The 27,195-nt window shown below is 43.1% G+C and overlaps 1 protein-coding gene across 2 annotated transcripts in view; it reads left to right on the forward strand.

The window, feature by feature from the left end:
- Positions 1 to 27,195, forward strand: part of lama5 (laminin, alpha 5) — a 333,519-nt gene that overhangs the window by 152,630 nt on the left and 153,694 nt on the right. For both annotated transcript variants that reach the window (XM_059980763.1, XM_059980765.1), the window contains exons 8-16: positions 5,933 to 6,051; positions 9,162 to 9,252; positions 9,351 to 9,485; positions 14,582 to 14,641; positions 16,072 to 16,212; positions 17,405 to 17,542; positions 20,203 to 20,337; positions 22,274 to 22,408; positions 25,359 to 25,496. In XM_059980763.1, the coding sequence (XP_059836746.1) occupies positions 5,933 to 6,051; positions 9,162 to 9,252; positions 9,351 to 9,485; positions 14,582 to 14,641; positions 16,072 to 16,212; positions 17,405 to 17,542; positions 20,203 to 20,337; positions 22,274 to 22,408; positions 25,359 to 25,496 (1,092 nt within the window). The remainder of the gene's footprint in view (positions 1 to 5,932; positions 6,052 to 9,161; positions 9,253 to 9,350; positions 9,486 to 14,581; positions 14,642 to 16,071; positions 16,213 to 17,404; positions 17,543 to 20,202; positions 20,338 to 22,273; positions 22,409 to 25,358; positions 25,497 to 27,195) is intronic.

Raw genomic sequence — 27,195 nt, forward strand, 5'->3', positions numbered from 1 at the left:
GTGAAGGTTTAGGCACCCTGGCTATATCGCACAGTCTGCAAATGGTGAATAAAGTTGATAAAGTTTAAAGTTCAGCATCATTCAATGAAAGAGAGAGGCAATTGGTCATCTGTGTAATACCATTTACCGTCCCAGTTCCCAATGGACACTTAAGAGGCAATTTTTAATTTAACTTTAGCTTATCACTAGCCCACATAAATTTACATCCCCTCCACCAGCTCTGTTTTGGTTTCATTGTAATGCTTTCTTCCATTTGCAATTGGTTTTCTATGCTCCATTTGCTTTCAGAATTGTTTGTGGCTTTTCCCCTTTTCTTACCTTAACCAACGCCACAAACTATCTTCAAGCTGATCATGAGTTCAATTCTGGATCAGAACTATGAGCTGTGATCACTTTCAGTTGCAAGTAGTAATCTTGCACCCTTGCCTGCTATCGATGCTTATGTTTATTTGGTACAAATCACTGCAGTGAGAAAATACTCTGGTTATTTATTCCTGAGTTTTAATTGTCAACTACATGAGATTATTTAGCTTACTGGCATGGCCAACAGTCATCAATTCATGTGGGGATTAATTTACAAAGCAAGACACTTCTTAGTGAATAGCTATTTATAGTTATGCCAAACTATAACTAGTCATAGTCATTTACTTATTTGTTTGTCTTTTATGCAGATTCCTTACCAATACATCATTATTACTTCAGTGAATGGGGGGGGGGGGGAGGTTTTAACAATGTTACACTGTTCACAGAAAACAAACTTCAAAATTCAGTGCATTGATTTGCCTTTGGGCTGTCCTGTGACCCTGGGACTTGTTTACATCGGTGTCAATTATTGTCTCATACTCAGTGTGATTGTTTTAAATCTCCGATGCATTGCCTTGTTTTAAAATGTCCTGCTTTATAATGGAGACAGGTATAATATGACTGATGTTTTATCTCAATCAATGAAAGTCACAGTTCTGGACAGCTCCTCCATGGTGTTGAACCAGTAAGTGGGTGTAGTGTACAGTGGCGCAAACTGCTTTATAAAATAATAATCAAGCTATTTTAAGAAAACTATACATGCTTGTCCATATGACTGTTCAGCTTCAGATTCAGTTTATTGTCATTTAGAAACCACAAATGCAATGCTGTTAAAAAATGAGACAATGTTCCTCCAGAATGATATCACAAAAGCATATGACAAAACAGACTACACCAGAAAGTCCACATAATGTTTGGCAATTGCAATCCAGAGTCTGGAGAAGCTGCTGCGTATTAATATCGTGCTACTGTCTAGCGCGATCCCTGGAAAGGAGCTCCAATCCCACCAGACAAAAACAAGACCAAAAACTAAAGCTACAAGACCTGCACAAAACCACATAGTTACAACATATAGTTACAACAGTGCAAACAATAGCGTAATTGATTAAAAAAAACAGACCATGGGCACAGTAAGAATAGTCCAAAGATGTTAAAGGACTGTAAGTTCAAAAGAAATCACCACACAGTTTCCACAAGTCCCCAGGGTCCCGACAGATTTGCCATCCCATGCCGGTGGCAGAAGGGAGTATCCCCGCTATGAACTTCCATGGCGCCGCCCGACTCAGCCTCGCAGACGCAGCATACAATGGAAGCTCTGTCGAAACCAGCTTTGCAGACACAGCACACACTGAAAGCGACCCGAGTCCGTCGAACCTCCGAGCCAATGACCATCCCCTCCGATACAGCTTCTCCAAGCACCATCCTCTGCCGAGCGTATTAAGACGGTCCTGCCAACAGCCATCAGCAACGCGACCCCGAGGACTGGTGGCCTGTTCTTCCCAGCAGAGTCCCGGACCTCACAGCAGCAGCAGCAACAAAGAAGGTCTTCCTGGAATTTCCCGATGTTTCTCCGTGTTTCCATGTCCATTTTCAATCGATTATGATTGCGCCCAGCACCCCACTTCACAAATAACAGATAATCAGTTCCAGAGTGGCCGCTGCAAACTGCATCGAGCCACCATCTTGGATCTGTTGTCCCTTTGATAGTGTTGGTATCTTTTAGGTCCAAGTTTTACCCAAATGCCCTCTTTTCCCTCAACACCTTGCAGTCATCCTTGTGTGTCATGCAGAAATCTCCAGACTAAATTAGTCTTGACAAGGAGGTCTCCCAGTTCAAATGGCCGAGGTTTAGCCCTCATCCTCTGCTGCACACTGCGTCTCACATGTGCTTCCTCTGGGTTCTCTGTTTTCCTCCGAAAGATAGGCAGGTTGGTAGGTTATTTAGCCACTGAAAATTGTCCCTGGTGTGTAGCTGAGAGACAGAACCTAGGGGGGATGCGGTGAGAATAAAATGAGATGAGTGCAAATGGGTCTTTGATAATAGATGCTAACTTAGGGGTCTGTTTTTCAGCTTGTATACTGTATGCATTCTCTAATATTAAACTGAACCATTTGATGGACTTCATGCTTCTGATATATTGGAATGCCCTCGAGCACATGGAGGCAATGAATGAACTCTGTATTTTATAATTTTTCTAACTGGGTCATGCTTGAATTATTCAGATAAAGATTAAGGTTCCTCCTCCATACCTTCATATTGTCACTGGTAATGGAGCAAGTACTGGAAGCACAGGTCACAATCTACTAACTGAGCTACCTGCTCTTATAAATGATAAGGTTTTACTCAACAAAGTACAAGTTCTCAAACAAGCACAAGCTATCTACATTATTCTTTCTAAATGATGCAGATTAAGAATCCATCATCCTTTACATCTAACTTGTTTTTGGCTTCTTTCCCTTCCTTTCCACCTGTAATGAAGGGTCTTGGCCCAAAAAAGTTTCTTACTCTCCATAGATGCTGCCTGACCTGCTGAGTTCCTCCATGATTTTGTGTGTTTTTCTGGTTTTCCAGCATAAGACCATAAGACATAGGAGCAGAATTAGGCCATTTAGCAAATTGAGTCTGCTCCACCATCCCATGATGGCTGATCCAAGATCTAGACCTTTCAGTATTCAGTAGGTTTCAGTGAGATCCCCCCACATTTTTCTAAATTCCAGTGAGTACAGGCCCAAAGCTGCCAAACACTCCTCATATGTTAACCCCTTCATTCCAGAAATCATCCTTGTGAACCTCCTCTGGACTCTCAGCAATGACAACACATCCTTTCGAAGATACGGGGCCTAAAACTGCTTACAATATTCCAAGTGTGGCCTGACTAGTGTCTTATAAAGGCTCAGCATTATCTCCTTGCTTTTATATTCTATTCTCCTTGAAATAACTACCTTCCTTACATTTGCCTTCTTTACCACAGATCCAATCTTCTGGGAGTCGTGCACGAGGACTCCTAAGTCATACTGCACCTCTGATGTTTGAATTTTCTTCCCATTTACATAATAGTCTGCATTATTGTTCCATTTACCAAAATACATTATCATACATTTTCCAACACTGGATTCCTGCTGGAATTGCATTGCTTCCTCAGCACTACCTACCCCTTCACATATCTTTGTATCATCCTCAAACTTTGCCACAAAACTATCATTTCTATTATCTAAATCAGTGACAAACAAAGCGAAAAGTAGACGTCCCAATACAGACTCCTGAGGAACCCCACCAGTCACTGGCAGCCAAACAGAAAAGTCTCCTTTAAGCCTGATTTATACTTCTGTGTCTCATCTTTGTCGTAGGTATTGCGTACTCTATGCCATACCTACACTGTACCCTATGCCATAGGGTGACGGGCACCTCCCCAAAAAGTAACTCACACGTCACGGCGACACAGACCACAACAACTGTAATTGGTCGGCTTGGTAGCATCGCATTTCCAGTTGCTTCTTCTCCACCATGTCTGTACACCGATGTGAAATAGATGAACCAAATCATCAAATCTACCTGCCGACATGCGAAAATGTTTGAAATGCATTTCCTCATATGTGTCTCTCACGAAGAAACTCAACACAGTGGCATAGAAACTCCACCGCCAACTAGCGTTTTGGTGCACACCAACAAATGCTCGCTACGGCGTAGAGCAACGCAGAAGTAAAAATCAGGCCTAAGGCGTAGCCTATATACACAAGTATAAATCAGCCTTTATTCCTATTTAATGCCTCCTGCCTCTATACATGCCAGTATCTTTTCTGTAACACTATAGGATTTTATCTTGTTAAGCAGCCCTGCCTTCTGAAAATCAAAGTAAATGGCATCCACTGCCTCTCCTTTGGCCACCCTGCTTGTTACTTCCTCAAAGAACTCTAACAGATCTGTCAGGCAAGATTTCCCTTTACAGAAAACATGCTGACTATGATTTATTTTATTATTAATCTCCCAAGTACCCCGAACCTCATCCTTAATAATAGACTCCAGCACTTTCCCAACCAGTGAGGTTAGGTTAACTGGCCTATAATTTCCTTTCTTTTACCTTCCTTCCTTCTTAAAGAGTGGAGTGACATTTACAATTTTCCAGTCCTCAAGTGATTCTTGAAAATCATGACCAATGCATTTATTATCTCTTCAGCAACCTCTCTCAGGACTCTGGGATGTAATCCATCTGGCACAGGTGACTTATCCACCTTAAAAACTTTGAGTTTGCCTAGCACTTTTACCTTTGTAATAGCAATGGCTATTTACATCATCCTTTACATCAGTGAAGACTGATGTACCTATTAAGTTCATCTGCCATTTCTTTGTCCCCCATACTACCTCACCAGTGGGCAAGTATCAGCTTTACCCTCCCTTTTACTCTTTATGTAACTGAAAAAACTTTTAGTATCCTGCTTTATATTATTGGTTAGTTTGCCCTCATAGTTCATCTTTTCCCTTCTTAGTTGCCTTTTGTTGGATTTTAACAGCTTCCAAATCATATAACATCCCACTCATTTTTGGTACCTTATATGCCTTTGCCTTGGCTTTTATGCAGTCCTTAACTTCCCTTGTCACCACGATTGCCTACCCCTACCATTTGAGAATCTGCAGAATGACTTGTGTTTATAACTTGGTACAAGGAAGGATCTATAATCCATTTATCGTTAAATTCTTCAATCCTCAACCTGTCACCTTGGACTCGATTAATAATTAACAATAATTGTGCAAGTTCATATTCAGTAAATAGAATGTTTAGCTTTTTCCAGGAGAGGCTAGATGGGTTGAATGGCAGGTTGTTTAGTTTAAAAAGAGGACTTTATTTATTTACTTGTTAGTTTATTTAGAGATACAGTGTGGAGTAGGCCCTTTGGGCCATGCTGACCCAGCAAACACCGACAAATCCAATTAGTCCTTACCTAATCACGGGACAATTTACAATGACCAATTAACCTACTAACCCGCCATGTCTTTGGACTGTGGGAGGTAACCAGAGCACCCGGGGAGAACCCCCACACATTCCATGAGGAGAACATACAAACTCCTTGCAGAATGGCGCCAGAATTGAACTCTGAACTCTGGAGCACTCCGAGCTGTAATAGTATCGTGCTGACCACTACACTAACATGGCACCACTTACTAAACGCTTGACTCTCACTCGCACCGACCCAGCGACTACAATAAGCGAATGCACTCGTAACTGGGGCAGAATTCTGACTTCATTGTCTGTCTGGTATGTTGACAGAATGGATCTCTTGTCTTTCATAAGGAATGTGATTCAGTGCTTTCAAAGGAGTGAAACTCTGGCTGGTTTTTACAAAAGGCTAACAGCTGTGTCATGTTACTGTCACTGTGAATAATACTCAAATCTCCTACATGCTGTTTTCTAAATAGTCCAGGAGGATATGACTTCAGACATAGTGAATGGTTTTGTTGTGTTCAACAATAATCTAAGAGACCAGAATAGGGTTGCTTTCATGTGGAATGAATGAGGACCTTTCTGCAATGGGATTCAGAGCTTTGTGACACACCTTATCAAAGTTCACGGATATTGCACATATTATTGATGTAGTCTCAATGATCTTTTTTCCTCTAATTTCCATCCTGCAGCCTGCAATTGTAACGGTCATGCATTTCAATGTGTGTATGACCCCGCAGTGCACCAGCGTCGAGGGAGCTTAAATAGCAATGGTCGATATGAAGGAGGGGGTGTCTGCATTGATTGTCAAGTAAGCACTTCACATTGTAGAAACACTTGCTCTTATTTCTTCTCTCGAGTTTATTTATTTGTTTGTTTAGAATTGTAGCACAGTTACAGACCCTTCCTGTGAGTCCTTGCCGCCCATTTAGAACCGTGATCAATTAACCTGCTTACAGTCCTGATGAAGGGTCTTGCCCAAAACGTTGGCTCTTTATTTCTCTCCCGACCTGCTGAGTTCCTCCAGCATTATGTGTGTGTTTCTCTGGATTTCCAGCATCTGCAGAATCTCTTATGCTTGTAACCTACTAATGTCATATGTCTTATGAATATGGGAGGAAACTGGACAACCCAGAGGAAACTCACATGGACACAGGGAGACCGTGCAAACTCCTTACAGACAGAGGCAGAATTGAACCCAGGCTGCTGGCGCTGTCGAAGTGTTACATAAACCGCTATGCTACCATTCTGCCTCCCCACTATGACAGTTTAGATCTAACCTGAGGTAAATCAAGTTTTGTCAGGGCTTTTCACACACGAAACAATTGCTGTTCCACTCCGTAGAATGGGAGTGACTGGTGCAACAGGTAAGATCCTAATGTTACCTACCAAATGTTGAAAGGACTAGATACGGTGAAGATGGAGATGATGTTTCCTCTAGTGGAGGTATCAAGAACTAGAGGGTACAGCCTCAAAATTGAGGGGCAACCTTTTAGAGTCAGAAGTAAGGAGGAGTTATTTTTAGTCAAAGAGTGGAGGATCTGTGGAATGCTCTGCCACAGACTGCAGTGAAGGCCAAGTCAGTGGGTATATTCAGATAGATTCCTGATTGGTCAGGACATCAAGGGATATGGTAAGAGGCAGGTGTATGGGGTTGAATGGGATGAGGACCAGCCATGATGAAATGGCAGAGGGGACTCGATAAGATCATGGCTGATCTGGCTGTGGACTCATCTCCTTTTCCCATAAACCAGGGGTTCCCAACCTTTTTCATCCCATGGAGCCTTACCATTAACTGAGGGAACTGTGGACCCCAGGTTGGAATTCCAGCCATAAACCTTAATTCCCCTGCTATGCAAAAATCTCTCTAACACTGTCTTAAATATATTTAATGAGGGAGCCTGTACTGCTTCGCTGGACAGAGAATTCCTCAGATTCACCACTCTTTGAGGAAAAACAGCTTCTCCTCATCTGTCCTAAACCTATGCACCCTGAATCTTGTTGCTATATCCTTTGGTTCTAGTCTCACTTACCCGTGGAAGCAACTTTCCTGCCTCTGTCTCATCTCTTTCACAATTTTATATAATGCGCTGTATAGGGCCAAACCTGACCTTGTGTAGTTAACACATTCTTCCTGGGTGCCCTGGCTTTCTCCCGTCTCCAGTGTCCCAAAGACGTGCTGATGGGTTAATTGGCTGCTGTTGATTAATGTGAGTGGCAGACAAAGCGGGGGAGTTGATGAGAAACACAAGATTATACAGATGCTGGAAAGTTAGCAGGTCAGGCTAACACATAGAAGATGCTAGAGTTCGGCGGGGGGGGAGGGGGTCATTTTGTCAAGCGCCTTCACTCCATCCACACCAAGCAGAAATACCCGGTGACCAACCATTAAAATTTCAATCTTCATTCCCATCCTGACACGCCAGTCCATGGCCTCTTCTGCCACAATGAGGACACTCTGGTTGGAGCCACACTTTGTATTCCGTATGGATAGCCTCCAACCTGATGGCATGAATATCGATTTCTCTAACTTGCAATAATTTTTCCCCTCCCTTTTCCCTCTCTTTTTCTATTGTGCACTCTGGCTCCTGTTGTACCTGCTTCCTTCTTCTCACCTGCTCACCACCTTCCCAAATGCCTCTCCTCCTCCTCTTTCTCTCACGATCCACTCTTCTGTCCTATCAAATTCTTCCTCCTTCAGTTCTTTACCTTTTCCTCTACCATCTTCCAGCTTCTCACTTCATCCCCCACCCCCCCCCAACCTTTCTCATCATCTGGCTTCACCTATCATCTTGTCAGCTTGAACTCCTTCCTCTCCCCTCGCCTGCTTATTCTAGCTTCTTCCCCTGCCTTTGCAGCCCTAATGAAGGGTCTTGCAAGGGCTTTTAAGAGCTGACGTAAACTCAGTGGATTAACTGTGGTAAAACTGAGATCTAGTTTGGGAAATAAGGAGAAAATATAACATGGATTAATGATTTGTACATGTAGATGTTTAATGATGACATGGATTTAGCTGGTTTGAAAGGCCTGTTTTGATGCTGTAAGACTCTATTGGGTAGTGCAATGTTCAGGTAAATCAGACAAAGGACAGCATGGGTATGTTGGGCCTAAAGCTATTTTTCTGTGCTACAAGACTTTATGACTACAATTCCTTAGTATGTTGGTCTACCTCCTTCAATCTCCATGCTGCCTGTTGGATAGGATCAAGCCCAAGGGAAAAAGAAGTCAAAATCAACCTGAATGTGCATGTTACTAATATGGTGAAAAAAATTGAAGAAGACCCCTTCCCCTACCCAAAACTCTTCCCCCCCAACTCGTTCCCCCACGACTCTTCCCCTAAAACTTTTTCCCCCATGACTCTTCCCCCCCACAACTCTTCCCTCTACAACTCGTTCCCCCACGACTCTTTCCCCCACGACTCTTTCCCCCACGACTCTTTCCCCCACGACTCTTTCCCCCACGACTCTTCCCTCCACAACTCGTTCCCCCACAACTCTTCCCCCACGACTCTTTCCCCCACGACTCTTCCCTCCACAACTCGTTCCCCCACGACTCTTTCCCCCACGACTCTTTCCCCCACGACTCTTCCCTCCACAACTCGTTCCCCCACAACTCTTCCCCCACGACTCTTTCCCCCACGACTCTTCCCTCCACAACTCGTTCCCCCACGACTCTTTCCCCCACAACGCTTCCCTCCACAACTCGTTCCCCCACGACTCTTCCCTCCACAACTCGTTCCCCCACGACTCTTCCCCCACAACTCTTTCCCCCACGACTCTTCCCCCATGACTCGTTCCCCTCATGACTCTTCCCCTCCCCCCCTTTTATTGAAAGAAATCATTTTGATTTTTTCTGCTGCATTGTGTTTGGAGTGAAATGCAACATTAACATTTAAAACAAACTTCCTCTGACACCTTCCAGCACAACACGGCCGGTGTGAACTGTGAACGTTGTGTGCACGGATACTATCGGGCACCTGAAGTTCCGGCTGATTCGTTGGATGCCTGTATTCGTAGGTTTCGCTCAAACTATTATTCATTTATAATATTTTCTTTGAGTGCGGGAAGAAGAAAAGCAGCACTTGAACTGATGTGCACCGTGTTGTTTCAGCTTGTGATTGCAGTTCGGAGTTCACAGAAGGTAGCTGTGAGGACGGCACAGGCCGCTGTTACTGCAAGTACAATTATGCCGGTGAGAATTGTGACCAGTGTGTCCTGGGATATTACGACTTCCCCAACTGTTACCGTAAGTACGCAGAGACAGAGCTGGGTCCTACAATGAATCACAGTGTTTTGCAGAAGTGAAGAAAAGTATTAGAAAGGAAAAGCTTTAAGGTGAGAATAAATGAATTTGTTGGTTGAGGTCTTCGGAGGGTTCACGATAATAGTTTTTGGAATCCAGACCAAGCAGCAAGACATCTGTTTAGTGTGGAGATCGATCAACAAACTTCAATCTCCTCTACTGTGGTTGTGAAGGTTTCATTGCAGCTTGGGCTTTATTTCCGAGGAGTGGGTCTCCTGACCTTACATGGCTCTGCTGTTCTCTCCCTATTCCCTTTACAATGCCTGGTGTCCTCTGTTACAATTAAGGACTCCAATCCATTGGCTGCTTTCCCCAATTCTAGCTGTCCAAAGCATTTGAACTCCATGGAGATACTTAAGATAAACTGCTAAAGTCTGAGGCACTTATAAATAACTGGGGTGCCTAAGACCTTTGCACAGTACTGTAGTAATTTTATGTATTGCACTATAATGCTGTCGCAAAAAGAATCAAATTTCATGACATGTGAGTGATGATAACCTGATTCTGATATATTTCTCTATTGTGGACTGAGAGTGGGAAGGGGGCAGGAAGAAGGGAATCCTGCTTGGGAAAAGGGGAAGAGAGAGGGGAGGGAGCAGGGAGCACCAGAGAGGCATTCGTAATGCTCAATAAATGAATTGTTTGGAATCAAATGACCCTGCCTGGTGTCTCAGGGCTGGGTGTGTCTAAACCTGCACCAGTCCCCAGCCCGGGCACTCCTTCTCTACCACCTGTCCCACACCCCTCCCGCGGCACTCCATCCTTGCCCTACCAGCACCCTTTGCTCCTGCCAGATTTACAAACTCGCTCTCCGCTCCACATTGACAAATACAGTACTGTGCAAAAAGTATTGGGTGTCCTAGTACCGTATATATGCCTAAGAATTTTGCACAGCACTGTGAATAGATAATAAATAAATTAATGACTCCAAACCTTTGATTGCTTTCCCTGTTTCTAGCTGTTCTGAAGCATTTGAACTGCAAAGAGATACATCAAACATGTAGAAACTAGTGTATCTTACTGAAGACTGGAGTCAAATTGTACACTGTACATAGAGACTGATTTACAGCTATGTTGTGGGATTCCAATTCCATTGGGTGTTTGATAACAACAACAGTAGCATAGTGATTAGCATTACAAATTACAGGGCCAGCAACCCAGGTTCAATTCTGCCTCTGCCTACGAGGCCTTTGTACGTTCCCACACGGTCACAGGGAGAATGTACAAACACTGTTCTCTAAGCTGTACAGCTGTGCAGTCACACAATAACCAAAATGCTCCCACGCACATAGCCTTTGTTATTGCACAACTGGAATTTTCTTTTATAGCGTATTAATACAATTTAAAAATCTATCTTAATATAATTCTGTAATTAATTGTGTTGATGAAGATAATCCATAAATTTTCCAAATGATAAACGTTCCACAACCTTTATTTCAAAACTTTTTAGAGCTTCAACTTATTTACATTGTGAACATTTCAAGTTACAACACTGTTACAAATTGTAATAATAGACACAGAATGGAAGTTGGTAGCTCATTATTAATAAACGGCTGGCCTGCTGTATGCCTGCACTGTCTTAAGTTTAAAAGCTTACAACTCATGTTTGTTGTACTGTATTTCATTATTCCCTTCAATTAAAAAATTAAATCAAAAGTAAGTGATTTTTCAATTTTCATTCCAAGTTAAAAAAAAATATAAGTGCTACGCATTTTTCTGGTATGTAAAAATTTCCAGCTCAGTGCAATGCTTGTAAAAAAAAAATAAAGAGAATGTTGCTAACAAGCTTCTTATAGACAATGAGATAATCAGCTCTCTCTGGGTGTACCAGTTTCCCAAAGGTGTATGGGTTAGTAGGTTACACACACAAAATGCTGGTGGAATGCAGCAGGCCAGGCAGCATCTACAGGGAGAAGTACAGTCAACATTTCAGTCTAAGACCCTTTGTCAGGTTCGAAGTACAGTCAATGTTTCAGGACGAAGGGTCTCGGCCCAAAACATTGACTTTATTTCTTCCTATAGATGCTGCCTGGCCTGCTGCGATCCACCAGCATTTTGTGTGTGTTGCTCAAATTTCCAGCATCTGCAGATTTCCTCGTGTTTGGGTTAGTAAGTTAATTGGTCACATGGACATGGAATTGTTGGACTGGGAGGGCCCAGTACTATGCTGTATCTCTAAATAAATAAATAAGTATTTATTTATTCTGCCATAGAGTAACAGCACAGCATTTAATTTCTTTCACAAACCCTCAGAAAAAAGGCAGCCCATGACTGCACAAGGCTTGACCCAGACAATGTCATGGCAAATGACATTTACTCTACAAAGGTGGGAGGTACTGATAGAGCAACCAGGAGAGAGTGTAGCTGTATTTAATGCCATTGATCTTGGCATCAACATCCTGAGGGGCACCAGCGACTAGAAGCAATTATAGAAGGCAGTATAACTACAGTGGCCAGAGTTTAGACCTGGAACAGGTGGTACAACAGGCCTGCTGAAGGGTCTCAGCCCAAAACATCAACTGTGCTCTTTTTCATAGATGCTGCTTGGCCTGCTGAGTTCCTCCAGCATTTTGTTTGTGTTGGGGAGAGTGCAACCCACTTGATTGACACCCCATCCACTACCTTACAGATCCACTCCCCCTACTGCCGGCCCATGTCTCCTCTACAAAATACACTGCAGTTTCTCAGCTTGTTCATTATGTGCCCTGTCAGATGGTGCAAGCAATCATGGTCTTTCCACGACCATAATTGTTCTTGGCAAATTTTTCCACAGAAATGGTTTGCCATTGCCGCCTTCTGGGCAGGTGTCCAGTGAAGATGGATGACCCAGCCATTATTGATCTCTTCGGAGATTGTCTGCCAGGCATCAGTGGTCACGTAACCAGGACTTGTGATGTGCACCAGCTGCTCATGTGACCATCCACCATCTGCTCCCACGGCTTCATGTGACCCTGATCGGGGGGGGGGGGGGTTCTAAAGAGGTGCTACATCTTGCCCAAGGGTGACCTGCAGGGTAGTGGATGGGAGGAGCACTTTACACCTCCTTTGGTAGAGACGTATCTCCACCCCACCATCCAACTCACCTAGGGTGCTTGAATTGTACCTCCTGAGCCTGAAGCCTCTAAAAAGAAGGACAAGGGCAGCAGGTGCACCATCCGTCTCTCTCAGGGTTTGGGGCCTGGAACTCCCTCCCCAGCAGCACCGTGGGTCTGTGTTCACCAGAAATGGTGTAGGTTCGTGACAGCGGCTCATCACTCGCTCAGGGACAGGGTGCTCATTAATTGTGGCCTTGCCAGTGAACCTGCAACACAAGCCACTTGTGAGAGTGACAGTAGGAGGATGATCTGGCACATGAAGTGTGTTGTGGTTGACACTGATTAGGACACCAGGCCTGCACTGATTCTCTTCATAAGACCAAAAGACCATAAAACATAAGAGCAGAATTTGGCTTTTTGGCCATCAAGTCTGCTCTGCTATTTGATCATGGCTGATTTATTATCCCTTTCAACCCAATTCTCCTGCCTTCTCCCTGTAACTCTTGATGTCCTTGCTAATCAACCTCTGCTTTAAATTTGCCCAATGACTTTAAATATGCCCTCAGCCGTTGGTGGCAGTGCACTCCATAGATACACCATCCTCTGGCTAAAGAAATTCCTCTTCACAAACACAAGAATATCTGCAGATGCCGGAAATCCAAAGCAAACACACAAAATGCTGGAGGAACTCAGCAGGTCAGGCGGCATCTATGAAAAGGAGTAAACAGTCGACATTTTGGGTCAAGACCCTTCGTCTGGAATTCAGTTGACATTTTGGACCGAGACCCAACAACAGGACATCTCCTGTTTATATCCTGGCCAATTCCTCTTCATCACTGTTCAAAAGGGATGTTGCTCTATTCTGAGGCTTTGCCCTCTACTCCTAGACTATTGGAAACATGCTCTCCACATCCACTCTATCTAGGCCTTTCAATATTTGGTACGTTTGCAATATCTATTCTGTGTCTGTTTGAAAGTACAGGTCATGAATTGATTCAACTAAAATAACTGTGCCTCTGACAGTGAGGCTCTCCTTAGGTCCTGCAATAAACTGAGCAGAATTTGAGACAATGCAGTTGAGTTAACAGTACTTGATAGAACATCATTTGGTGCCAACCTAGCACGATGATTAATGAAAGATAATGATCAACTTTATTTGCACCTGTACATTGAAATATCGAACCGTACAGTGACATGTGTTGTCTTGCATCAAAAACCAGCATAGTCCGAGGACATGTTGGGGAAGCCCACGAGTATTGGCTGCTTTCAGCGCCAATGTAGTACGCCCACAACTTACCACCCTTACCCGTATGTCTTTGGAATGTGGGAAGAAACTAGAGTAGCCAAATGCAGTCACTGGGGAGAACATGCAAACTCCTTACGTACAGCAGCGGGTATTGAACCCTGATCAGTGGTCGCTGGTGCTGTGAAGTGATTTGCTAACTGCTACGTCACCATACAGCTGAGTTCCAAACTGAACTCCGTGTGGTGTATAAAGAGTACAAATGTACATGTGCCATGAGGTTGTGTAAAACAAGTGCAGTAGCTACACGACATCTTCTTTACATTGCTTTTGTTTCTTCACACCTCTATATTGGTTTAAAATAAAAAGCATGCAGCCCCCCACCCCATTGCCTTTTTTCCTGTGCACCGAGTCTATCGTAGGTTCAGGCAGATGACTGTCTTTGAACCTCAGCAAATGATCATTTGCAACCATGAGCCAGAAAGCAAACAGAAGTATTTATTTATTTATCTTCAATTTCTTTTGTCTTCACCACCCACATAGGCTTGGAGCTTAGGGTTTTTAAAAAAAAACATGTCAAGCTGGAAATGGGCCTCTTGTTAAAGAATCAACTTATAGTAAGACTGAGAGTCTTCTGAAGTCGGCCTCTGTCAGACAAATCTATTGCAAACAGATGGATGAGCTCTAGACCATATTTTGATCAGAAGATGACTGGTACATTAAATGGTTCTACTCCACTCACTGTGTGTTTTGTTCAACAGCTTTGCCAGTGGCTCCCACGCAGACCACAGGGGCCCTAATTCACGTGGGTGAAATAATAAGTAAGTTTCTGAAGGCGTTTTCTGTTCTTATTTTGATTGCATGTTTAATTGTGTTTTTAGCAGTCAGGTCACAGTTTGACAGTGATTTTGCTAGGCAGGTTGAAACAGTATAATGGCCTTAGCCCAGTCACTGCTCCAAGTAGACAACTATTAAGAGGTTGAAGTATTAACCTCAGCACTGAGGACTGATGTCCTGAACAAGGCTGTAGTTCATGATGCACATGTTCGCACCCACCCGTTAAAAGGAACAGCAACCCTTATTGATTTTCTTTTTGTTTCGAAACCCGTAGTACTGTTCTGAGAGTACTAAGATCTCGTGTTCTTCCAGCTTTAATAATAGCACATTGCACACAAAATAGTCTCAGCCATTCTGTCGAAGCAGACTTGATCTGGTCTTGTGCTGTTCCCAGCTCCCCAAGCCTCAGTACACATGTCTGCCTTAGCCTTGCAGGTATTGTGCCTCGAAGGTCGTGTGCACTGCACAAGCTTCACAGTTCTCGAGGAGAGAGTATCTTTTGAAATGAAAAACCCTTTGTGGTATTCTGAAACTGCCTCCTAGTTATGAATTTTGCCACAAGGGCAAGAAGCCTCTCCGTTACTACTTTGTGATGCCTCATTTGACTGTTTTGTATTTCAATAAAATCACCTGTTGCTCCTCTGACATAAGGGTCTGAGCTGCCTTATTTTTCCTCATAAGGAAAAGCTCTTCATTCCAGAAACCAATGTAGAGAAACTCTTTGAACTACATCCCACACATGTATATTCTTCCCACCCCCCCCCTTTAAATAAGGCCAAAACTGAACAGAGTACTCCAGATGTGGTCTCACTGTTGCGCCGTATGGCCGTGGCAAGACCTTTCTACTTTTATACTCCATATTTGTGCGTGTGTGTGAGATGTGTGTTGGAGAAGAGAAGGGTGTTTCAGAGCTTTTGCTGGCTGGCTGAGAGCAGGAGAAGGAAGGGGTGAAGATTGATCTCAATCCTGTCCAACATCACTGAACAGAGATTGATAGGCTTTTGGGTGATGTCACCTCTGAGCAAAGTTCAAAGTAAAAATTATTATCCAAGTACATGTGTCTTACCTTGAGGTTCACTTTCTTGTGGGCAGTTTCATGATAAAAGAAAATAAATAGGATTTACGAAAAGCTGTGTCTAAACTAAGACTGACAAACAAGCAATGTGCAAAAGAAGACAATACTGAGAACATGAGTTGCAAAGAGTCCTTGAAATTGAGTGTGCAGGTTGCAGAATCAGCCCAGAGGAGCTGTGATTGAAGTTATCCATGCCATTTCAGGAGACTGATAAGGAAAGATGAATTGGTGACATTTGCTTAAGCCATCCTAATCATTTTTTCAACTTAATATATCGATTGCACAATAATTGTAGCGTTAGTTAGTAAATATCAATTGCCTTCATTTCTCTTCACGTAGGCTGTGATTGCAATGCAGAGGGGACCCAGAACAGTGACTGCCAGCCAGACCGACACACAGGGACCTGCAGCTGCAAGCCAAACTTCACAGGCCACTTCTGTAATCAGTGTGCGCCCCGGCACTTTGGAAAAAGCTGCCAGCGTAAGTCAATCCCATATCCAGAGGACGACTCCCCCTATCACTGCCCTGTCACGCGAACGGCAGCAGCCCGCTCTCGGTATTGAGAGATGGGGAATAGGCCCAGAGGGTGAGGTAATAGGGAGTTCACAGCTCGTGCCCAGAAACAAGCCCAAGATATTCCATGCACCTTTCAAATTGACAGTATCTCAAAGTTCAAAGTGAGTTTATTATCAAAGTATGTATTGTACATGTTACCATACACTGTTTTAATATTCATTTTCTTGTGGGCATTTACCAGAAAGAAGAAACTTTATGAAAAGCTATGCACAAACAGATAAAGAGTGACAAACAACCAGTGTGAAAGAGAAGACAAACTGTGCAAATATAAGCAATGCTAACATGAGTTGTAAAGAGTCAATGAAATTGAGCGTAGGTCATAGAATCAGTTCCGAGTATTATCCATGCTGGTTCAGGATAATAACCCATTGCTGAAATTGGTGGCGTTGGTGCATTTACATCATGCCCTTTTAATGTAGTAAATTGTCCCGAAGGTTATTGTACAATTTTTATAGCAGACTTGCATGGGATGATAAGGCTAAAGGTTTGCCCTAGGTGTTTATTAGTGCAGGAGAGAAAGCTGGGAAGGTTGAGGTAGGGGGTTCCTACTATGACCACCAGTAGAGGATACCAGAACTGAAAGGTTTTTTTCATTTATCTATTGAGATAGAGAGTGGATTAGGCTCTTCCAGCCCTTTGAGCCATGCTGCCCAGCAATTCCCCAATTTAATCCTAGACCAATCAAGGGACAATTTGTGATGAACAATTAACCTACAGACTGGCACGTCTTTGGACTGTGGGAGGAAACCGGAGCAGCTGGAGGAAACTCACGTGGTCATGGGGAGAACGTAGAAACTCCTTACAGGCAATGGTGCGAAAGATGCAGGGATTTAATAGGTTTAGGGTGTTAGAGGTAGAGAGGGTCAAAGCCACAGGATTGGAAAGCATAATGGGACAAAAATCTCATTATGACAGTGAACAAATCCAAATCTACAGCCAATCCCAACAGGGAAAATGTATCCAGTACTGATAACCAACATATTGGTCACCAGGAAGGTCAATGAGTTATTGAATTGAGCACCCGGTTACTATGAGGAACTTGAGGCAGCTGTGTTTGATGATAGTTCTCAGCAACCATCTTTATTTCCAACTGTAGCCTGCCGATGTTTTGGGCCTGGTGTTACCGATGGAAGCTGCAACACAGAGACAGGACAGTGCTTTTGTCATCAAGGATTTGAGGGTTTCTACTGTGACCAGTGTGCTCCAGGTTATTTCAACTATCCCCTCTGCCAACGTGAGTTCGTGCTTGCACTTCCGATCACCGGTAGAAAAATTGTGGTAAATATATTGATAAGGAATCTGCATCATAAGGGTTTCAGAATTCCACTTCAAAGACTTGAACGCCGAATACTAATGTAAGCCTTAATTTGGTGTTGTGACCGTGATCGAAGTCACCAAAGAGTCACTGAAGCTGCCGATTCATCTCAACAAGCTGGCATTCTTCTGGAAAGTAATGAACCCCCCCACCCCAACCCCCACCCTTTAGCACTACGTATTGATCTGTTGTCTGCACATGTGTTGTTGTCTATGCTTGTGCATTGTTCCCCCCCTTTCTCCCTCCCCTCACCCTTCTCACCCCCCCTTCCCATCCACACTCCCCCCACCCCCTCTCCCCTTCCCCTTCTCCCCCTCTCCCCTTCTCCATCTCTCCCTCTCCCCAGTTAAAGCCATCACCCACTTGTGTGCTTTTATTGAATTGGTATGTGGTTGTGCAGAGTCACAACAAATATTTGCTACAGTATATTCACATAACTCGAGGATGCTCCCTGATGTTTGCAATTCTGGCCAAAAGCAAAGGTGAAGGTGGATAATATTGATTAACAACGATCAGAAAATAATCCTGTTCAATTCATCTTGAACACCTAGACAAAAGGCTTTAGAACCATGTAAAAGATTTTCAAATCACAATTCATGATCTGATTTCAGTGAGTCTTGCTTTAACTAGTTGGAGGTAGTTAAAAGTGGAAAAGTTAGAGATAGGATTTACATTTATAATGGGCCTTTGGTATCTTTTTGGAGTTGCAAAGCAACTTTGTATTATTAATGGGGACAGTAACATCTGTAGAGGTGAAGGGATGTTTTGGGGAGAGACACTACAACAGCCCTGCTGAGTACTTCCAGCAGTTTATTGTTTGCTTGCACTGTTAACCTCAGTCCCTGATGGACCATCAATAACTCTCTGAGACGTGAGGCGAGATATAGGCTTTTATTGACTGGAAGAAAGAAGAAGCAGCAATTGACCTGGAGACTGAGAGGCAGGGCTCAGGCCTCAATCGCCTTTATACCGGGGTCTGTGGGAAGAGCCACGGTCAGTGGGAGGAGCCACAGGAGCAGTCAGCAGGGGGTGCATGTCCAGACAGGTATATGTAGTTCACCACAGGCTTAAAACAAGAAATCCAAATGGAGCCATGCTCTTGGGATTAAAAGAGTGTGTTAATCTTTTGAAGTTGGAATTCTAAACTTGGAACGCTGTTTTGTGCCTCTGGATGGAGCCTTACTCATTGGACTGAAAGTCTGTGTTAATCTTTCAAAGTGTGAGTTCTAAACCTGTGGCTTTTGTCACCGAGATCAATAACAGGCCACATTCACATTTATTAAATTTCAATTGTTATTTTACATAGTTGTTCTTTTAATTGTCTTTGTGGTGTGGAACTTTGAAGGCCCAGGATTGTTCAATGTCATTTCCAATACACAGGCGTAAAGGAGTACAAAATAATTGTTACTCCGGTTTCAATACAGGACAAAAATGAACACAATTTTAATTAGGTTACAGGCCCTTTTCTGGCATTTTTCTGTATATGTGACCTTGATGGCGGGTAGGTTGGTGGTGCTTTGAGTAGTTTTGACAACCGTTGTTCAAAGTTAAAGGTATTATCAAAGTACTTATATGTCACCATGTACATCCCGGAGACTGCGAGCACATGCACTAAATCCAAAAAATACAATAGAAACAATAAAGACCGCTAAATAACTAAGCAATAAGTTTCGATAAATAGCGATATGGAGCTGGTATATAAATACCATTGTAGAGCCTTTCTGTCTGCCACGGTGCATTTTTGGTACCATGCAGTGATGCTGCTTGTTTGCATGCTCTCTACTGCGCATCTGTGGGATGATGTGAGTATAGATGTACATTGTCCAGCTCTCTCAGAAAGTAGAAGGGAAGGGTTAGTGAGCCTTCCTGCTTGTGTTTGGGACCATAAGAGGTTGGCGAGGTGTGCTCGCCCAGGAGTTCGAATCTGCTGGCGGTTTCCACTGCTCTGCTGCTGATGTAAAGAGGAGTGTGAGTGGTGCGAGTTCTCCTGAAGTTGATCATCAACTCCTTTGTCTTGGTTGACATTGAGCAAGAGATTATCTGCCTGGCACCAGGCCTCAAGCTCTCCCACCTTGTTTGTGTAGGCCGTCTCATCTTCGTTGGTGATGAGTCCTGCCACTGTTGTGTCATCGGTGAACTTGACAAGGTCAATGAAGGATAAATGACCAGTTTTCTGGAGTGTCCAGCCTCCTGTGTACCTGAATTATTGTATAAATTTGTCATTTTCTAGTTGATCTGTTTGTTGAGAGAACAATAGACTCCACCTCAAAGGGTTTCACTGTATGTAAAGTTTTTCAGATCTTTCCAACTTTAGAAGTAGCAAGATGTTATAGGAATTTAAAACTGTTCTTTCACCCATTTTTTAAAATCTCTGAATAAATCCATGTTTATTCAGGAAGATCAGTGTAAAATTACTGGAGGAGGCTGTGATTTTAAGGCTGGAATACAGTCATTTTGCATCTATTTCCCAGAATATCAGTGCCAGATGGAAAATGGATAAAAAGAACACTCGATATCAGCTCCCAAGGGAGGAGTTTGAACAGAAACTGATATCTTATTTTCTCTTCCTCCCTTTGCAGTGTGTAGCTGCAGCACTGCCGGAAGCCTTCCCGAACTCTGCGATCACTTTGGGCGTTGTCTGTGCAAGCCGGAATTCAATGGATCTCGCTGTGACCAGTGCGCTGTTGGCTTCCACTCCTACCCACATTGCCATGGTTAGGCTTTGCCCTCTCCAGAAGGTTTTAGTGAAGAGTGACGTTGACCAGAAGCAGCCAAGGTTGTTTGTGGGGTGATGAGCAACTGGGAAGGGGAAAGCTAATTGCTCATAGCGGCCAGGTATAGCAAGGTAACAGTGTACCAGATTTAATGTTGAGACCTGATTTCTTCATTTCCCAGCTGCATTGAAAGGCTGGAGACACAAGCGAGTGGAGGTACTGGAATTTGGGGTAAGCACTAAGCTGCTGGGAAAACTTAGTGGGTCAGGCAGCATCTGTGGAGGCAAAGGGATAGTTGACATTTTGGGTCAGGTCTCTGCACAAGTACACAGAGCAAAGAAGGAAAATGGCTACTCTCTCGGGTCTGGTTGGTTAAAGAAGTAAGGGGGGAAGATGGAGGGCTGGCTGGTGATAAAACAGTGAACGTAGAACAGTACAACACAGGAAGAGGCTGTTCGTGTCACATTGTTGAGGCAAGCTCATTAAACTTGTAACTAAATGCTTAACTAATCCTTCTATGCCCTCAAAATGTCCACATCCCCCCCATTCTCTGCACATACATATGCCTATCTAAGAGCCTCTTAAGAAACTCTATTGTATAGCCTCCCTCCCACCCTTGGCATTCCAGGCATCGACCATCCTCTCGTTTTTCTCCTCCTGCATCTCGTTGAATTTACCTCCTTTCACCTTAAATGCATGCCCCCGAGTAACATTCATTTCGATCCTGAGAAAAAGCTACCAACATTCTGAGCTGTCTATGCATCTCATTGGAAGATTAAGGATTAGTTTTATTTGTTGCATGTGCAATGAAACGTACGGTGTTGGCATCTTTATTCATGAATGCCAACAACCATCACAGTCCGAGGATGTGCTGGGGAGAGCCCACAAGCGTTGCTGTGTTTTCTGTTATGTTTTGTGACCTCAACATATTAAACTAATTCAAAGGAAGACACACGAGTCCGGGAATGAGGGTCAAACTTTGCGTTTAATTTAAATGACGTGCCCAAGTATCACCTGGTAGCATGATAACGTATGCAATTCACATATTTACACATTAAACCTGTAATGAATTACTTAAATGAACAGGAATGCTTAGTTAACCAATGTATATACAAGATTACCTAAATATGAAATACACAACCCTTTTGGCACCGACAGAGCATGCTCACAATTTACTACCCGTGTGTGTTTGGAACTTGTGGAAGGAAACACGAGCACTCGGGGGAAACGCACACGGTCACGGGAAGAATGTACTAGCTCCTTACGGACAGCAGCAGGAATTGAACCCTGATCACTGGATCTGTAAAGTGCTATAATCGCTGCTCTATTATGCCGCCCTTGTATGGGAAAACATACCAGCTGTCTTTCTGTGCCCGTCATCACTATCAGATCTTCCCTCAGCCTCTGTCACTACGAAGCCGGCAACGCAAGCTTGCCTCCTCATACCAAATGCACTTTAATTCAGACATCCTCTCCAAAGCTCCCACATCCTTCCTGCAATGGAGTGACCTGAATTAGCATGCAATAGTCCTGGAGCAGCTTAACCAGCATTTTATAAAGCATAACGTCCTGACTCTTAAACTTGAGGTGACAGTCGAGCCTGAAGGGGAGGGAGGACAATGGGCAGATAGAGCCAGGTGCGGGAGTATGATGAGTCTTGTTAATGAAGAGGGATGGAGAAGGAGATGAAGAAAGGAAGAGGAACCCTTTGTGGACTGGTGTGAGTGGGACAGGACCACTGGATGAATGGGTTACCTGAAACTTTTCATGCCAGGCTACTGATAAGAAAGGCTGATGATTGATCTACAAAATCTCCTGGGTCTATACTACCCCATGTCTACCCTCTACCCGATAGCATTGGTGTGCTCCACATTGCACAGATCGGCAGTACCACGGGTTTCAGTGACCCCTGACTGACTTGTTTTCCTTTTTGTAGTTTGCTCGTGTGATGAGCGTGGATCAGTGGACAATCTCTGTGGTTCTACGGGCCAGTGTCGCTGCCTCCCCAACTACGCAGGGCACACGTGCAACCAGTGCGCTCCAGGTTTCTACGGATATCCCACCTGTACACGTGAGGAATTTAAAGAATTGAATGTTAAATGTTGGTCTTGAGTCACAAAATCTTCCCTAAATAAAGGGAACAAGATACATCAGCTCACAAATCAGCATTGTAAAAGCACTTTAGTTCCAATTAGTTAGTAGAGCACAGTTAATGATGCTAAAGGTGATGACAAAAGTGGTAGAGATCCCATGATACACGTCTATTTTTGCAGTTAGTTACGTGTCACTGGTCTTGAAACACGTTCTTCTCATTAAGGACGCTTGCTATCTGGGTTATGGCCTCTTCTTATTTCTACCATCAGTGGGAGGTACAAGAGCCACAAATGGAGATTCAATGTTTTAGGAACAGCTTCCCTTCTGCCATAAGATTTCTAAACCATCCATGAATCCATGAATTGATTGTGTTACGAACCCCGTAACTGGGTCACTTACTAGCAAAGATAGAGAGGTCCGTTGAAGCCTGATGGTACTATTTTTAACAGTATTTATTAGTAAAAATGCAGAAAAATAATATCAATGCAAACATACAGATAATATACGTCATCAATACTAAATCTAAAAGTGCAGCTATAATAGTAATCAATAAGAAATAAGCTCTATCGTTGTCTAGGGGATAATGTATTGTCCGATGGAAATATAAAAGTCACTCAGTTCATGCAGGCTGCAGCATTTGGTTGGAGAGAGAGAGAGATTTTGAGAAACTTGCTGGCTTTTTCTTTTCTGATTTCGATCCGTCGGGAGTCCCGTTGGTGTGGCCGTTCACTTGTGGCCTCTCCTTTAGCTAAGCCGTTCTTCCGTGGTGAGCCCGCCAACCCAGGCAAGGGAGGACGCGCACAGGCCCCACCGGCTTTTGCTATAAAACGCTGTCACTGGCTTTCCAGCGTTTCTCCTGGTGCATCTAAAGGGGTTGTTCCCCAGACCCTCTTTTATCCTTACTCACGGGGTCTCAGATGTCAATCAGGTTGGGATGATGCAACCTCTCAACCAGCCCACTCTGGTCATCCCCTGAGGGCTTCAATGAATAGTACAGTACTCAATACACAATTCCGTCTCCAAGAGATAATGCCCGTTATCAATGGCTTTGTTTCGCTGAGGCCAGGACACATTCCAAACCTTGTGGATTCTCTCTTATTTCCTGGGTCCCAGACCCGAATTAATAGCGATCTTGCGATTCTCAAAAAGGAGGGGGCGACTTTGTACCCTTTGGCCCCTCAGAGTTGCGGCACATTCGTAACAATTGATTGATTGATTGTAACTCCTAGTATTTTTTATGTATTGCACTGTATTGCTGTGGTAGAACTACAAATTCCACAACTTATGCCAGTGATAATGAACCTGATTCTGAATCTCTTGTTCCCATGACACACTGATTCTCCTTAACTTTCACATGGCCCTTATTCCAGGTGAACTATCCATGGCTTTTTCCTTAGGAAGGCACTTTAATTTGCCATCGTCCCTCTGTGGTAACATACAAAACAAGAATTCAGATCTCCCAGAGTTAAGTACATTTGGCCAAGTTGTGAAGCTTCAAATTTCAATAAGCTTTGTGTATAGCTATTAATTCCAATTCAAGTTTGAAAGTTCAAAGTAATTTTAATATCAGAGTACATATATGTCACCATTTGTAATCCTGAGATTTTTTTTTGAGAACATGCGCAGTAAATCCAAGAAACACAATAAAAGCAATGAAAGACTGCACCCAACAGAACAGACAAGCAACCAGTGTGCAAAATCCAAGAATCTATGCAAATATAAAATGAAAGGAAAAAAATACAAAATAATATTAATAGATAAGCAATAAATATTGAGAACATGTGATGAAGAGTCCTTGAAAGTGAGCCCATAGGTTGTGGGAACAGTTAAGTGAAGCTGAGTGAAGTTATTCCCCCTGGTTCAATAGCCTGATGGTTGAGGGGTAATAACCGTTCTTCAACCTGGTGGTGTGGGTCCTAAGCCTCGTGTACCACCTTCCTGCAGCAGCGAGAGGGGAGCATGGCCTGGATGGTGGGGGTCCTTGATACTGGATGCTGCTTTCCTGCTACAGCACTACATGTAGATGCTCTCAGTGATGGAGAGGGCTTTACCCATGAGGGACTGGGCCATATCTGCTACTTGCTGTAGGATTTTGCATTCAAGGATATTGCTGTGTCCATACCAGACCATGATGCGACCAGTCAGTATACTCTCCGTCGCACAATTATAGACAAGCCTTCACATACTTCTAAGGAAGTAGAGGCGCTGTTGGGCCTTCTTCATAACGGTATTTAGGTTCTGGACCCAGGACAGATCCTCTGAAACGATAATGCCGAGGAGTTTAAAGTTGCTGACCTTCTCCACATTTGATCCCCTGATGAGAACTGGCTCATGGATCTTTGGCTTCCTCCTTCTGAAATAATAAGTAAATTCACTTACCTCTTTGCATAGTTGTTTTGAAGGAGCAGGATGAAGAAACTGTTGGAGTATGAAGTAGATTGGCTGAGAGGCCTGTTTATCTGCAGTACCAACTGTGCTTAATGGATCTGATGTCCTAAATAAACTTAGTACCATTGCTAGAGGAGATAACAGATACACAGGGCTTGGAACGAAGTTTTACAGAAAATGGTTTTGTTCTGGTTGGTAAGGTGTCACAGAAACCACTGCAGACAGTTCATGTTTCTCTATTTATGGAAAAAACAGGCATCAACAATACAGTTCTTAAATATGCTGCTGACACAGAAATCGGCAGAACGGTTAAACTGTGAAGTGAGACATGTGAGCATAGAGGGATATAGGAAGATTAAAGCAATGGCTGAAACATATCTTTTGAATTTTTCCGGGAAATAATTATCTTCCTGACGTGCTTGAGAGCTACAGTCTCCTGTCCAGTTTCCAGAGAGAGAGGTTTTAATGATTCTGCAAGTAGGTGGGTGTTTGGTGTGTGGAAAATTTCAAAGCACTGACCACTTGGTTATTTATTGCAGCTTGTCTGTGTACCGTGGAGGGCTCGTACATTAATTCCTGCGACCAGGAAACAGGAGCATGTAGTTGTCGCCCTTATGTGACGGGGTTGTACTGTGATGTTTGTGTAGAAGGAGCTTACGGCTTCCCCAACTGTAGAGGTAAGCAGCTTGACGGGATTCTGTTGAACCCTCAAATTGGCCATTGTTAAACTGAATAAGAGTATTTTAATAATTGCGTGGTTTATAAATTGGTGAAAGTTGACTGAAATTCAATTTCACAGTCCATTTCAGATGTATTTATGCTCAGCGTATAATGATCAAACAGTAGTTGCCTGTTATGATACACTAACACTACAATAATAACACTAACACTACAATAATAACTCAAACATATATAATTGTCTTAGCGATGGGATCATTTGTTCTTAACGTTGCATGATGGAGGCAATCATGCTCTTTCCATGACAATGATTGTTCTTGGCAAATTTTTCTGCGGAACTAGTTTGCTATGGGATCTAACTAGAAAAAAGGCTTAAAGGTTAGCTTTATTTGTCACATGTACATTGAAACGTACAGTGAAGTGTCCAGTTTACATCATCACAGTTCGAGGATGAGCTGAGGGCACAGTGCAAGTGTCGCCATTCTTACAACATCAGCATAGCAAGTCCGCAGCTTATTAAAACTAACCAGTATATCGGGGGGAGTAAGAGGACCCAGAGCAAACTCAGGCAGTCTTGGGAAAAATGTATGAACTCCTTACAGACAAGGGCAGGAATTCAATCCGATATTTGGCAAGCTATCCTTAAAATGAGTGAGTTCACGTCTCTACAGAAAAACTGCAGGTGTTAGTGTGTGACATTGGACTGCTAATATTCCATCAGGACTGGGGATCTGTGCCAACAAACATTGTAAGACCACAATGAAGCTGCAGTTACATCAAGTAGGTTTTTGTCTGCACGGTTTGGGCAATAACCTGACCAAAAGAATCAGCCAATTTAATATGCAATTTCCCATTTCAAGATGTAAAAATTGAGCCAGATCTGACATAGCTGGGTCACTCTTGGTTGCTGCACTATTAGAAGGATATGATTGTACTGGAGAGTGTGCAGAGGAGATCCTTCAGCACAGAGGCCTTGTGACGAACTAAGCATCTTTTCTCTGGGATGAAGAAGCCTGAATGGTAACTAAAGCATTTAGGATGTTATCAGTGAGTCATGATTGTATTACAGCTTATAAAAATGCAGAATATTAGATCAATACAGGTTGAGTACACCTTAACTGGAATACCAAATTCCGAAAACCTGTGAAATCTGAATTTTTTGAGGGCTGACATACTGTCAAAAATGGAAAATTCCATCAGGCTGGGAAGGTTCTCAGGCAATGCATAGGTCTCTGCACCACAGACAGTTCTGAGGAGTGACCTCACACATATAATAAATAGGTTAATAAAAAGTGTAAAAATGCCACATAAAGTGAAAAATGAAGATCTTGAATGTGTATTGAAAGAGTGGATTCATCAGCATCAGAGTGAACATATGCTGCTTAACAGTATTCTGATCATGAAACAAACCAAGGTCTTTTCTAACAAACTGAAAATTGAAGGTTATTGTGAAAATTCAATGGATTGGTTGCAGAAATTTAATAAAAGGCACGGCATTACATTTTCAATGTGTCTGCTGATCACGAAGCAGCAGAGATGAGTTTGCCAAGATCACCACTGATAAAAGCCTAACACCAGAATAAATCTACAATGCTAATTATGTTTATACCTTTCAAAATACTTTTTAAAAATGTAAAATACAAATTTAGTTTATTGTAACCTTTTAATCAAAACAGCATCGTAGATGGAGACTGAAAT

This window comes from Hypanus sabinus, chromosome 9 (assembly GCF_030144855.1).
Source record: "Hypanus sabinus isolate sHypSab1 chromosome 9, sHypSab1.hap1, whole genome shotgun sequence".
Classification (NCBI taxonomy): Eukaryota; Metazoa; Chordata; class Chondrichthyes; order Myliobatiformes; family Dasyatidae; genus Hypanus; species Hypanus sabinus.